Here is a 15689-nt window from a genome sequence, read left to right as displayed (position 1 = left end):
ACTTATTTTCTTTCTTTCTTTCTCTTCCTTCCTTCTTTCTTATCTCTCTCTCTCCAACTTTCTTTCTTTTTCCTTCTCATTCTTTCTTTCTCTCTCTCTCTTTCTCTCTCTCTCTCTCTCTCTCTCTCTCTCTCTCTCATACATACACACACACCATTTCCCTCATGTCTGCCACTGACAGCTCTCAAAGAGAAGAAAGGACTCCTGCCTTGAGAAGGGGTTGGACTAGATTACCTCCATGTTCACTTACATCCCGCTACATTCTCTGTCTCATTTAGTCACAAACAGCCCAATTCAGTTTAAAGTTGGTCACAAACTCCACTCACCCTGTGCGCACTCTGGTCCCACCCAAGGAGGTGAACTGTGGGGCGGGGGAAAGGGAAGACTCTGTGCTCCATGTCTCTCGATCTTCTTCCCCGCCTCCGTTCTGTGGGTGAGAGGAGCTGCTGCTGAGGTAGCACAGCGGTGGCCACAGTGGTGGGGGAGTCGGGGCACTGACCGCCAAGCAGCGCAACCCACAGCTAGCCCGGGAGCAGTAGCCGCCGCCAGCCACCCCGTGCTGCCATTGCTCGTTACGACTCAGGCCGGAGGCCGGGCACACAGAGGGGGCATGGTGGCAGCGACAGCAGCTGAGCGACAGCAGCGCTTTGGTGGATGGTGAGGGAAGGAAGGAAGGAGGCTGCAGGCTCATTTGCCCCTGGCTACGCGACCCCCTTTCGTTCTCTGCTGTCTGAACGAGTGAATGAGGCAGATGGAGAACAAAAGGAGATCACGTAGCCGAGGCAAATGAGCCTGCAGCCTCCTTTCTTCACAGTTCACACATTCGGGCAAAGAGAAAGAAAGAAGGCATGCGAGAAAGCCCCCCCACTGCCTCTCAGAGGCGGGCGATTGGTGAGTCAGCCAATCAGTGAGTGGCAAGCAGGGAAAGCATGATGCGGATAGGCAGGGAAAGTGAGCAGTGACCGGACGGGTGGAAGGAGCGAGCGAGCGAGGGGGGACAGGCGGGAGGGAGCATTCTGCTACTGTCCCACCGGACGAACGGATTCTAAAAGGTACAGTAATTTGACGAACCCCTTCTGGTGTACCAGTGTGAACTGAGAGCAACCCATCCATGATGTATGCATATGTATATGAACAATATATGGGGATATGTGCATACATACGTACAGTGACGTGCGGTGAGGTTTATGGCTGGTGAGGCTGGTGACGTCATCAGGAAGGCGGGAATGGGACCACGTGTGCTGGAGGCTGAGGCTGCCTCAGCCTCCAGCACACGTGATCCCATTCCCCGCCTTCCTGAGCGTGCTCCACCGGCTCACGCTCCGCAGTCCTCGAAAGCGACTGGGAAACGACGAGAACCTTCCTGCCTCTGCTGGACTTTGCACGCTCCTCGCGGCTGCATATTGCAGTCGCGAGGAGCGTGCGAAATCCAGCAGAGGCAGGAAGGTTCTCGTTGTTCCCCAGTCGCTTTCGTGGCTTCGTCATCCGGGAGCGCCGACAACATTTCTGCCTTCGCAGCTCCTGGGCGCGGCCGGATGGAGGTAGCCAGAATGGCGCCGAGGCAGTCCGGCGGGTGAGCGACCGAGGATCAGGCTGCCTCACTCGCTCTTTCGTCCGCCCGGACCACCTCGGTGTTGCTGTGGCTACATCCGTCTGGCTGCGCCCGGGAGCTGTGGAGGCAGAAATGTTGTCAGCGCTCCCGGATGACGAAGCCACGAAAGCGTCATCCGGGAGCGCCGACAACATTTCTGCCTCTGCAGCTCCCGGGCGCGGCTGGACAGATGTAGCCACAGCGAGGTTGAGGCGGTCCGGGCGGACGAAAGAGCGAACGACGCAGCCTGATCCTCGGTTGCTCGCCCGCCGGACTGCCTTGGCGCCATTCTGGCTACCTCCGTCCGGCCGCGCCTGGGAGCTGCGGAGGCAGAAATGTTGTTGGCGCTCCCGGATGATGAAGCCACGAAAGCGACTGGGGAATGACCCAGTCGCTTTCGTGGCTTCGTCATCCAGGAGCACCAACAACATTTCTGCCTCCGCATCTCCCGGGCGCGGCCGGACGGATGTATATAATATTATAATATTATATATATATATAGTATATAATATTATATACTATTATTTCATGAAGAGAGGTGAGGCTCTGCCTCCCCTGCCTCCCCTGACCGCACGTCCCTGCATACGTACATGCTAAATGGCAACAAATCCACTTGAACACATCCAAAAGACTTCTAAGACCTTACCTCACCTCAGTGGAGATGGGGATTCTAAAATATTTTCTATGGCAGTTTGTGACTCTCCAAAGAAATATAGTGGAACTCATGAAATGTTAACAACTTCATTACTTGATCTCACATGAAAATGAAAACAGTCTTGTAAGAAAACTCAGATTTGAAGCCTGCTAAGATGAACTAATTCTACTTTATTGCAAGGTTACATTAATATTGCAATTATAGCTGAAAATGCATTTCTCTTCCATCTCCTTTATAGCTAAAAAAACAACAACCCTAGAAAGAGTCCCTCCTGAAATGATAGCCACACCCATATTCTGTGGGTTAAACTGCCTCTTATATTATCCCACCACATTATTCCTTAATTATGGCTCTTCTTCAAGTCTCTTAATGTCATTTCCACATACTATTATATTTATATACAAGATTTTACAAATTCAGAGCTCTTTAAAACATTAAATCAATATTTAATAATAATGGAATAACTTGACACTGTGAATCTTCTATATTAAAGATTTGGTATTAAGTCCTATGTAAACAAAGCATACAGTATGTATTGCCAATTGTCAGTGTGTAAGAAATTATGAGCTGGGATAGCCATAATAACAAGTCAGCCAATAGGAACTATTTGGTGACTAAGAAACAGGATCTGTTGTGAGCCATGTGAGACAGCTGGAAGCCTGGGAGTGGCTTGTCTTAACTGGTCTGCAGTGACGTGCGGTGAGGTTTATGACTGGTGAGGCACTGACACAGTGCTGGGTTTCAAATATTTTTAGACTTGTGGACTTCAACTCCCAGAATTCCACAGCCAGGCATGCTCAGTTCCAATTTAAAGCGACAGCATTTGTTTTTCTCCTTTGCTCCTTCTTTCTTTTTCTTTTTCTTTTTCTTCTCCTTCCCCTCCTTCCTCCCTCTCTCCCTTCCTCCCCCTCTCTCAAACACACACACACACACACACACACACACACACACACACAGAAGTTGGATTGGACTATCTCTCCTACCCCTTCCCTCTCTCACTCACTCTCAAACAAACCCCCCCACACACAAAAGTTGGATTGGATATCTTTTCCAGTGGCTTGAAAGCAGCTCCTCTGCCATCCCCCCCCCATTCCCCTGCTGCCTTTCCCAAACACCTCCACCATTGCAAATGCAGCCTGCTGTCTGGGTGGGAAATGCCTGGAACACAATAAAGCCCACCCACCACCTCCTGCTGGCAGGCTGGGGTGAGAGGAGAGGCAGAGAAGCCGGAGGGGAGCCGAGCAGAGCCTTCCAAAAGAAAGAGGCTGGGGGGAAGTGTGTGTACTACAGCATGGCTCTTTGCCTGGCTTCCTGCCTCCTCCTGTGGTCTCCTCAGTGCTCGCTTGTGCTCTCCCTCCCCAAGTGTAGTTTGATTGCAGGTGGAGCCACGTTGCCTTTTCAAACTTGTAATCAGTGAAGCTGGGCTAGATTTTTATATAGTTTTATCCAGCTGTGTGTGTGTGAGAGAGAAATGAATGGGGGCCTGGGGAGGAAGTCACTACACTTGGGGAGGGAGAGCACCAGTGAGGTTAAGCAGAGTCATCCACGGTGAGGCAGCAACTAGCTCAGCTTTTTCCTTTTACTTTTTTTTTTCATGATGAGAGTGGTGAGGCTGTGCCTCACTTGCCTCACCTGACTGCACGTCACTGCTGGTCTGTATATATATAAGAGTAGCTTCTGTGATTCTACTGCTTCTGTGACTTCTAGTTCTGATCCTTGCTTCTATATCTTATGCTTGTAGTTGCTACCATATTGCAAGAGCTGCATAGGTATTGGATACATGCATCATGCTTCATATTATTGTATTTAAATAAGTGTCATCTATAAACGAACCCTGCTCAATTATTTACTTGTGTGCTGGATTACTGCAAACTCTGACACCAATGAATTGCTATTGGGCCCTGATATTTGAGACCCATTAATTCCAAAACTTGAGAAGTGGATCTATTCAAATGATGCCTTCTTTTCTCACTGTAATTCTTTTCCACATTAAATGCACAAAATATACAGCAGCTTTTTCACCTGGCATCATCTGCATTGACTTAGTTGGATTTATTTAGAATTCTGTATATGTGCCCAATATATTAAAATGAAATTGTTGTTCAGTAATAACGACCACCATTACTTCTTTTTCTTCATCAGAATGGAATCTACTGAAAAATGTGAAGTTGTAATTCAACATTTTAATGGAAAATACCTAAAAACACCACCAGGTGTGCCAGGTAAGCATTGTCTTCCACTGTTCATTCAATCAAACAGCAATAAAAGGAGGAAATTATGGAGTTGCAAGATGCTAAAGAATACATTTCTATTTCCATATATAGTTAGGAGTTATTGCTTGTTTTATCCATAGCTCAAAAAAAGTTGTCACATGTTTAATTTAGCAATTTGCATGCATTCCTATTCCTCAGGTAAAGTATTGATGATTCAAGTAGTTAATAACTGATGAATTTTATGAATTTACATGTATTATGCATGTATTTTCTATATATTAATTAAATTGAGGTAAACTGTTATATAGAACAGACATATATTGGTTGCCAAACCTGAAGGCATTCTCAAAATGTTTTGATTTTAAAAATTAAACCAAAAACTAGAATAACTTTTACATATAATTTATTAGTTCAAACATTGAATGTTTAATACAATTGTAATTAATAGTGACATAAAAAAGCTTTAGCATCAATAAAAAAGCTTTAGCATCAATACAAAATAATTAATTATTCTTCAGTGGAAAAAATAGACTTACTTTTTTATAAGTAATTACACCTAATATTTAGATCTCTTTCCTTTCTTCTATTTTTTCTGCTAATTAGTTTTCTTTTTTCTTTTTGTCACTTTTAGTTTATGTTAAATCAAAATACTTGTACAATATTAGCTGATACTCTTTTATTGTATTCAGGAGACCTGCCTCCTGAATACTTAATTTATTTTGATGTAGCTTATGTTTTTTTAGAATTTGATTTAGTATGCAGAAAAAAGGGGGCAAGGAAAGATGTACAAGAAAAACATTTAAGAAAGAGAAAAAAAGGCAAAAATGTATACATAAAAAGGCAATTCTGGTTTTAAACAATGTGGGTTTTTTGTTCATTAAATTTATATGTTACTCATCTCTCCAATAAAATGATTCTTGGTGGGTTACAGTTCATAAAAAGATAACTAAAAAAACAGTTAAAACTTTAAAACTATCATAAAAAAACTATGCAAAAATGCCAGGAACCAATCCCATCAAAAATCTCTGATGGTGATGGTGAAATTTTGTTTTCATTAGGTCAGTAGACAGCCAGTTTATAAGTAGAGAACAAACACATATTATCATTGTAAATCTAGAGTGGCGTGCTTTTTCCAATATAAAAGAATAATCTTTTTTGTTATACCTATGTTCAAAAATTCTTAATTTTCCTATGATAAATTCCAAAAAATTGATCTATAATTCAGAATCCATTCTACTTTTTTAAACCAAGTATGCTTTTATAAATGATATTAATATTCTAAGGAGTATTAAACAAAAACAGAAGGTTAGTGTGGCAAGGCTATATTATATGAGCAAATAACCTTGCACATTTTATACTTCCAATGAAATATTCAGCTACTATTTTCTAAAGACTAAAGCAGTGGGAAAAAATGTTGATTTACATTAATCTCATGATTATAACAATATTAATACAGTTAGCACTCAGCACTCGGAATTGGGACCAGAATTGTCATTGCTATGTGATATGGTTATAAAGCACCATATCATATGATTGCATTGCTTAGCAATGGCAATTCTTGTTTAATGTCATTAAATGAGAAGCACTCCATGCATGCATGGGTTTGTGCATGTCTGTGTATGCGTGCGCTCTTGCACATTTCAGTTTGGGCATGCGCACACATGCAGTTTGGACACTCAGTGTTTAAAAGGTTCACCATCATTGCACTAGAACGTCAAGTGTTTGATGAAGAGAGGCTAGATCAGTGAGGGCTAACCTTTTCTGGACTGAGTGCTCAAAGTTCGTGTGCAAAAGCACGTGCCCGACCCTCCAAAGTGCAATGCATGCCTCCACTCGCATATGCGTGCATGCCCCCTGCATATGTGCGCTCCCGGCATGCTCCCTGTGCATGCAACCCCCCACACCCCCCACAACCCATGCATGTGTGAGTGGTCCCCTGCACGCCCTTCGCCCCCCATGCATGCACAGCAGAGACCCGATGACAAGTTGAACCTGTCCTGGTAACCCTGACTGGGGTAATGGCTCGGTTGCCCATGGAAAGGGCACAGCATGCCACCTGTGGCATGTGTGCCATAGATTGACCATCACAGGGCTAGATGGAGTCTGAATCTAAAAAACACTAACCTCTTTCAAAAAAATATTTCCAATCCCTTTATTAAAAATTTAAATTCAAGAAAGATGAGAATGCAAAGTTGCATTTATAACAAAAATAAAAATTACTGTCTAATTAATATTAAGACTTACTGATTCAAATTTTCATTACAATAACTTTATACAGAAGATTAAATCTCCTTTGTGTTTTTGGGAAGAAGAATGGCGAATAGCAAAGATACAGCTGAGCAATAGCAATAATGTAGGCAGAAAAGATTAAGGAAAATTTATTAAAGATATTAAACATTTTAATAAACAGGAAAACAAGCTAAGTTTGAAGGATTCCTCTTATGGAAAAATGGTATATAAATATATGCATTGGGGAATATTTGATTGATTGATTGATTGATTGATTGATTGTATGCAAATCATCTTGCTGCCTATTAAATATGTTAAATAAGTTGATAATAAGGTTTACATTAAATATGGTTTCTGATACATATGCAGCGGTAAAAGAATAAAGAAAATAGAGTTCAATTTTTGTCTCTAGGGTATTCTTAATAATTGTATCTTTAAACGGAACCACAGGCAAACTTGTAAACTTTTTAAGTAAATTCCATGTCCATTCTTGAAGCCATTCACTATCCACAAATCTCCTAGTGGAAATTTTGTATCTATGATTAGAAATACAGTAAGTGTTATCTAAACCGTTATAATAGTTTTCTGTATTGCCAGGGGAAGCTGTTTTAAAGCTCCAGTGCTGTATAGAATGAATTTTCAAAGGGTTGCTATTGCTTATATTTATTATGTTCAGGGGGGAAAAACAACACTTGGCTATTTCTTTCTCAAGAGAACTTCCAGGACACATCATCTGTTTCACTTTACAAGGGTTAATTTTAGATTTGATCAAGAAATAAGTAATAAGAAATTTCCCCAATCTCTGGTTCTTCTTTAGATCTAAGATTTATGCTGAACTAAGATGATAAACTGTGTTCCTTTCTTTTTTAAAGATCTGATTTGTTTTTTATACATCACTATTCTTTTCCAATGTTTACTGTAACTGTACTCTTTTATATCATACATCCTTCCTAATTAGCCCAAATCCATTCCAACTATATTACATAGTAAGCCAAGTATAAGGCAAAAAAGTAAAAAGAGAATGAGAGAAGAAGAAAAGGAGCAGTGATCTGATTTAATTCAGCCTATAGAGTTTCATTGCACTGAACCTATTTTCCACTTACGCCCTTCCTCATGTCAAAGTAGTAGTATTGTTCTGTGTTGTAAAGTAAAGGTTCCCCTCACACATATGTGCTAGTCATTCCCGACTTTAGGGGGTGGTGATCAATGTTCTCTCTAATTTTTTTTCAATGTGAGCAGAAAAGTATAGTGTTTGAGCGGCACATTTTCATGCTTGAGCACCTGAATTTTTTTCACAGATGTCACCTAAGACAACAACGAAATCAGTATTATTTGAAACTCAAAGTTATGTTTCTTCAAGGTACCCGCTTAATTCAAAGTGTTATATAATATCAGTATCACTTAACAACGCTCCTGCTTAGCAACCAAAATGTTGGCTCAGAAACTCTCGCATTTGAAGCACGCAAGTCTTAAAGCTGTCAAGTTACAAGACCCTTGCACCCCTAACCCTTTAGAAAAAAAACTCTAGGGCTGTTCAAACTTGACAGCTTTAAGACTTGTGGACTTCAACTCCCAGAATTCCTCCTCCAGTCATGTTGGCTCAGGAACTCTGGCATTGAAGCATGCAAGTCTTAAAGCTGTCAAGTTACAAGATCCTTGCACCCCTAATCCTTTAGGGAAAAAAACCCCAGGGGTCTTCAAACCTGACAGCTTTAAGACTTGTGGACTTCAACTCCCAGAATTCCTCCTCCAGTCATGTTGGCTCAGAAACTCTGGCATTTGAAGTGTGCAAGTCTTAAAGCTGTCAAGTTACAAGACCTTTGCACCCCTAACCCTTTAGAAAAAAAGACCCCAGGGGTGTTCAAACTTGACAGCTTTTAAGACTTATTTATTTATTTATTTATTTATTTATTTATTTATTTATTTGCCGTGCTTCTAGACCGCCCCCTCTCCCAAAAGGGACTCGGGGCGGTGTACAGTCCATGCAAAATATATCAAAATACAATAAAAAGTTAAATATGTACAGTTGGAATGGAGGAGGTTAAAATGGAATTAAAAGAACTGTACAGAGCCAGTATATATAAATATAAATTTAAATTTTAAACCCCTAAAACACACACAATAAATTAAAAACAATACCCCTAAAATAACCAGTTAATAGTGCATTTGCCAGGAGGAACAGTTGTAATTATGCCAGGCCTGCTAATCGGAACAGGTGAGTCTTCAATTTTTGCCGGAAGGAGCGGAGGTCAGTAGTGGTTCTGATGTCAGGGGGGAGGTCATTCCAGAGGGTTGGGCCCATCACAGAGAAGGCCCTACTCCTTGGTGTCGCCCGTTGGCATTGCCTAGTGGACGGCACCAGGAGAAGTCCCTCTCTGTGTGAGCGAATTGGCCGCAGGGATGTATGTGGGAGGATGCGATCCCGCAAGAAACTAGGTCCCGTGCCATGGAGCGCTTTAAAGATGGTAATCAGCACCTTGAAACGCACCCGAAAAACCACAGGTAGCCAGTGCAGCTCGCGCAGGAGAGGTGTTACGTGGGAGTACCTCGTACTCCCCATCACAGCCCGCGCGGCTGCGTTCTGAACTAACTGTAGTCTCCGGGCGTGTCCCAAGGGCAGCCCCATGTAGAGAGCGTTGCAGTAATCCAGGTGGGACGTCACCAGCGCATGAGTGACCGTGCGTAGGGCATCCCGGTCCAGTAGGGGGCGCAATTGGCGCACCAGGCGAACCTGGTGGAACGCCCCCCTTGCCACGGCTGCCACATGGTCATCCATTGACAGCCGGGCATCAAGGAGGACGCCCAAATTGCGCGCCCGTTCCACAAGGGGCAATTGTTCGCCCCCTATGGCCAGCGATGGAATCAGCTGACTGAACCGAGGTGCCGGTAGCCACAGCCACTCAGTCTTGGAGGGGTTGAGTTTAAGTCTGTTGTCCCCCATCCAGACCCCAACGGCTTCCAAACACCGGGACATCACTTCGACAGCCTCGTTGGGGTGGTTTGGGGTTGAAATATACAGCTGAGTATCGTCAGCATAGAGGTGGTACTCAACCCCAAAACCACGGATGATCTCACCCAGCGGCTTCACATATGTGTTGAACAGGAGAGGCGAGAGGACCGACCCCTGTGGCACTCCACAAGTGAGTGGCCTCGGGGTCGACCTCTGTCCCCCTGTCAACACACATTGCTTCCGGTCAGAGAGGTAGGAGCCGAACCACTGCAGAACGGTACCTCCGACTCCTATCCCCTCCAACCGGCGCAATAGGATACCATGGTCGATGGTATCAAAAGCCGCCGAGAGGTCTAATAAGACCAGGATAGAGGAACAACCTCTATCTCTGGCCCTCCGGAGATCATCGACCAACGCGACCAAGGCTGTCTCCGTGCTGTGCCCGGGTCGGAAGCCGGACTGGCGTGAGTCTAGATAATCGGATTCGTCAAGGTGTCGTGGAAACTGCTGCGCCACCACATTCTCGACAACCTTCGCTAGAAAGGGAAGGTTGGAGACTGGACGATAATTAGCTAGCTCCGTTGGGTCAAGTGAAGGCTTCTTAAGTAAGGGCCTCACCACCGCCTCCTTCAAGGCGGTTGGCAAGGATCCCTCACCCAATGAGGCATTCACCAGGCCCAGAAGCCAGCCTCGGGTCTTGTGGACTTCAATTCCCAGAATTCCTCCTCCAGTCCTGTTGGCTCAGGAATTCTGGCATTTGAAGCATGGAAGTCTTAAAGCTGTCAAGTTAAAAGACCCTTCCACCCCTAACCCTTTAGAAAAAAACGCAGAGGTCTTCAAACCTGACAGCTTTAAGACTTGTGGACTTCAACTCCCAGAATTCCTCCTCCAGTCATGTTGCAGTGACGTCATCTGCGTGGATCTGCTCCATCTTTAGTTTCTTCATCGTGGGCAGGGCTGCTGCTGAAGATGCCGATGAGCTGCCACCAGAATAACTGCTGCTACCTCCTCCTCCTCCAACAGCACCACCAGATTTGCACCTGAGCTCAGCGCCGCGTTACCCCTGCCCCCTCCTCCTCCACCACCGTGCTTTTGAGGAGCCATGAGGCTTTTTTTCCCCCTGCTCCCCCCCACCTTCCTACTGGCTCCCACAGCCTCATGGCTCCTCAAAAGCACGGCGGCAGAGGTGGAGGGGCAGGGGTAATGCGGCGCTGAGCTCAGCTGCTCTGAGCGGAGGGGAGGCGGCGCTGCCATGCGTGAGGATGCCCGCTGGAGCTTTGCTGGTTTTAAGTCATCCGCAGCGCCGGGTGCCAAATCCGGCAGTGCTGTTAGAGGAGGAAGAGGAGGTGGCGACGGGGGCTTTGGGGCTTCACAACTACCCTCAGTCGCCCCGTGCTCCTCAAAGCAAGTCCGGGGAAGTCCTTTGCGGGCGGCCCATTCTAGCTGCCTGCAAAGGACCTCCCCAGCTTCTGGAGCCTGTGGCAATAGAAATCACTGTGCGGCAGTTGAAAACTGCCGCGCAGTGTTTTCTTGCCACGTGCGCGGCCACGCAGCCACACACCTTAGAGGGAACATTGGTGGTGATCATCTCCGTTTCAAAGCTGAAGAGCCAGCACTGTCCAAAGACATCTCTGTGGTCTAAGCGCTGAAGGCTCACGGAGTGCTGTTACCTTCCCACCAAAGGTGGTCCCTATTTTTTTACTTGGATTTTTATGTGCTTTCGAATTGCTAGGTTGGCAGAAAAGCTGGAACAAGTAACAGGAGCTCACTCCATTAAGCAGCACTAGGGATTCAAACCGCCAAATTGCCAACCTTTCTGATCGACAAGCTCAGCATCTTAGCCACTGAGCCACCACATCCCGATATTATAGTATAGTACTATTGTGTGTTATAGTGTAGTACTATTGTAGTGTTCTGTAGTATTTTAGAATTTGAATGCTATTCTTTTTCATCTGCCACAATACAACTTTTAAAAAATATTTTGTAACATGCTCCTGATGTAGAAAAATAAATTGAAAATGCCATTGTATAATCATACTAGTGCAAGATAAAGATAATCTTACAGTTATAAATAGTAGCCATATATTATTACTTCACAAAAATAGCATAACTTCAACTAATGATTCCAGCACAAAGCACAAAGATGAGAAAAAAGATGGGATCATCTACAGAAGCATCTACAAAGCAAAAGTGTCAACATCTGAAATATGGCAGGCACACTCTGTGCCCCCCTTCTTATATAAGTATATATAAAATTCAGGGTTTAAACACAACATTGCACTTGCCATCTTGCACATTTTGATACAACGCACCTCAAAGTTTCCTTTGATTCTTCCATGTGGGAATTTGTATCCTGCCTGGAATTGTCATCATTTGATTGGCTCAATATGCATTCTTTTCTGTGATGCTTGTTTTGTTTGCTTAAAAGTATCACATCTCTTCTGCCTTGTTAGCAAGAGGCAAGCGAGGCACTGGATATTACAGAATTTTCAATATCAGCCTTTACTATTCATGTAGATAGGATTGATGCTCTTGTTATTTATCTCATTCATCCTGAGGGCAGAAAATATATCTCTTCAACCTCCTTGCATAATTACAGTGTCACTGGATGAGAAATAAAATGTGAACTATTCTCCACTAATATGATAGGCAAAACAAATCGAGAATTATACTTTATTATACCAAAATATATATATATATGAAAAGAATGGGAAATATTGATATGGGTAAAATGGGTTAGTCTGCTAATAATAAATGAATGAAATATTTTAATCTGTATTAGATCAGTTTTAATTTACTGAAAATAATGAAACTGGAGTTCAATTCCATTGAGAAAATAATGGAGTTCAATTCCATTGTAAAAGCTTTTTTTCTTTTCTATATATAAATTGAGATACTATAAAAATTAGTTCACATATTATCTCAGCTAAAATTTACAGGAATAAAACTTTCTGTACAATATTATTCAAAGAAACCATCAGATGCCATGAATTTTGGATGCTTATTTGTTTCTATAAATAGTAGGTTGTTATGCAACTTCTCTGAAGCAGATACATTTTATAGAAATTTAGAGAAACATTTCATTCTTGATATTTCATGAAATATCCTTTTCTAAAGAATGGCATAGAAATACAACAACTGTCCAGTCATCTCTCTTTTTAATACAACTTTATTAAATTTCAAGAAAAATTATAATACAAAATAATGACAAAAAGTGGGGAAGGAATTCAAAAGGGGAAAAGGTTAAAAGCTGAAAAAGAGAAAAAAGCAAGAGAAAAGAGAAGAGACTTCCAACTTTCTTCACTATAGATAAAAATAAGATAATCTCTTATTTATTTAAATAATGTATATAAAATATATAATATTTCTATAGTCTTAAACATTTATTAATATTTAATCCAATGATTCAATCATTAATTCAAAGGTACCTATCCATCATTATCAAACAAGATTGTAAAAATAACTTCTAATTTAAAAATAAATCTAAAGAGGTAGGTAGGTAGGTAGGTAGGTAGGTAGGTAGGTAGGTAGGTAGATGATAGATAGATAGATAGATAGATAGATAGATAGATAGATAGATAGATAGATAGAAAGAAAGAAAGAAAGAAAGAAAGAAATATATCAGCACATAGAAATAGCAAATTCCCACAAAAAATAAATGCTAGGAAGGAGAATAAAAAGAAACTTCAAACATCACAGATACAGATTCTTTGAAAAGTAAGTTTCAATCCTTTTTAACAAAAAAGGTGTAGTTCTGCCCTCAAAAATTAAATTCCAAATCTTTGTCTTGTTTTAAATCCAAGTCCCAGATCACTATTTTCTAAATTCAAAATTGTTCTGAGCTATTGAAAGCTACCAAGAGAGAAAGAATTCTGTAATTGAGGAAAGCTTCTCTTAAACTTGAAGTTAGTCAGTTACTTAAAGTGTTTAAGAAATGGGGAGGCCAGATCTAAAGTCTGTTTACCACAGCTTCTCAGCTGGCAACTCACCAAACCATTGAAGAAATCTCTCTTCACAACTCTCTCACAAGTAGCAGTTGTCTGGAGAATCTGTGGATTGATTTCTTCAATTCTCCTTGCAAATCTAGGACAACTTGCCGTAGTCAATTCTCTGCTGCCAACTTGCCATAGCCAATTCACCACAGCTGACCCACCACAGCCACCTCATTGCAAGATAACTTGCCATGGCCAACTTGCCACAAGTCACAGGACAATTCAACATAGGATTAGTTCCTTTTATTGTTCATCAAAGCATTACAAAAGCTGGTAGTCATTGGAATGATTACATACATACATACATACACTTAATATGCCCAATTTCAGTAATCCTGCTATAATTCAAAATTCAACATCTGTGCTGTTCATTTTTCTTAGGAGAATCATGCTTAAATTCAAGCACCTGAAGCTAATAGGAAATTGAATTTAGGTGCCTTAATTGCATATCTCAGAAGTAGCAGGCCTGGATTGCTGCTGGTTCCAGCAACCCAGGCCACCAAACTACTACTGGTTCAGCCGAACCGGTAGGAACCCACCACTGGCATACTCCCAAGTTAATGTTTGTTTCTCCATGGCAGCCAGTCCGCCCCAGATGGCAGCCATCAGGTTGCAGATTAGCACCCCACCCCTGTGTGGGAGGGCCACACTGCCAATTTCTCCCCCTGCCTTCATCCCTTTCTGAGCCTGGAGGAAGAAAGAAGATAGTAAGGAGATGGAATGGGACCTTTAGTAGCATGGGATTTCTGTCTGTCAGGTGTAATGGAGGATCGCTGTGGCTGTGGGGAGGGGGAAGTGGTAGGTGAGTGTCAGTGGTTTCTGGCATTGCCAGAGGGGGTCAGAAACAGAACTTCTCTCTTGGTATCAGATATGGATGAAATGAAGGGGAGAATGGACAAAAGGAAAGTTGCTGCTCAGCAGGGTTTTTTAAACCTGTCAGAGGCTCTGGACAGAGGTTTCCCATTTTGATCCCTCCCCCATCATTGCCTCTGGGTAGTTCTCCACCCACATCTCCCAGTTTGTGTGGGTGCACCCACATGGGGGAAAGATGTCTTCCTGCCCCTGGCCCTGGCCCAAGAAGCATGCGTAGCTGTGGCAGCAGGCATAGTGGGGGGGGGAGGCACATGATGCAGCCCTCCAGAAATCTCTGCTCAATTCCACATGGCTGGAATGAGCAGAGGCTGCCCAGCACACCCAGCAGGCCAGACCATGTGCCTCCCCCTCTGCCTTTGCCATGGTGACTGCTGTTTCTGTGGGCCAAGACAAGTTGAGGAAGGTGGTCAGACAGCATCAACCCACCCACTCCATCTCATTTTTGCCATCAGCTAGAAAGGCTGAGTAGAAGTGGTAGAGCATGGCCAGGCCCAGCAGGTAAAAGTCAAACAGTATGAGTGGGGAAAGCTGGATCTTCATCAGTACCATGGCTGCCCAGGCCCAACCAGAATCACATGTCTCCCTCTCATTTCTGCTGGGCTTGGGCAGCCATGGTACTGATGGGGATTCAGCTTTCCCCATTCAGGGTGGCTGACTTTTGCCAGCTGGGCCTAAGAGTGCTCTACCACCTCAACTCAGCCTTTCTAGCTGGCTGCTTCATCTCCTTTGGGTGGGTGGGTCTGCCGAGCAGTGGCAACAGCAGCCTACAGCAGGGAGGAGGTGAATCAGGTGGACGACGGGAACACACTCCATGTGGTAAGAGAAGTGTCTGAAATTGTCAGAGCGATATGTATACTTATAGCAATTGTCTCATGAACTTTTTATACTGAAAACAATTACTCCAATTTAAACATGAAGTTTCTAATTGTTTCCCCCCTTTTTTTGCACAATGTATTCAGTCTCCCCCAGTGGTGGGTTTCAAATTTTTTTAGAACCTCTTCTGTAGGTGTGGCCTGCTTTGTGGGAGTGGCTTGCCGACCATGTGACAGGGTGGGATGGCTTGCCGGCCATGTGACCAGGTGGGAGTGGCTTGCCGGCCATGTGACCAGGTGGGAGTGGCTTGCCAGTCATGTGACTGGGTGGGCATGGCCAACTCATAAAATGTGGTGAAACTCACTTAACAACA

At 43.4% G+C, this 15689-nt stretch overlaps 1 protein-coding gene across 3 annotated transcripts in view; it reads left to right on the top strand.

Annotated features, from left to right (window-relative positions):
* RBMS3 (RNA binding motif single stranded interacting protein 3) overlaps nt 1-15689 on the top strand; it is a gene marked incomplete at its 3' end in the record, with an annotated part of 523098 nt that overhangs the window by 363993 nt on the left and 143416 nt on the right. For all 3 annotated transcript variants that reach the window (XR_014173613.1, XM_081933468.1, XM_081933469.1), the window contains exon 6: nt 4389-4468. Coding sequence is in view for 2 of the 3 variants with exons in the window: in XM_081933468.1 (XP_081789594.1) it covers nt 4389-4468 (80 nt within the window). The remainder of the gene's footprint in view (nt 1-4388; nt 4469-15689) is intronic.

The sequence above is a fragment of the Natrix helvetica genome (assembly GCF_964273705.1).
Source record: "Natrix helvetica genome assembly, chromosome: Z".
Taxonomy (NCBI): Eukaryota; Metazoa; Chordata; class Lepidosauria; order Squamata; family Natricidae; genus Natrix; species Natrix helvetica.
The sequence above is the reverse complement of the archived record's forward strand: the minus strand, read 5'-3'. Positions and strand labels throughout refer to the sequence as shown.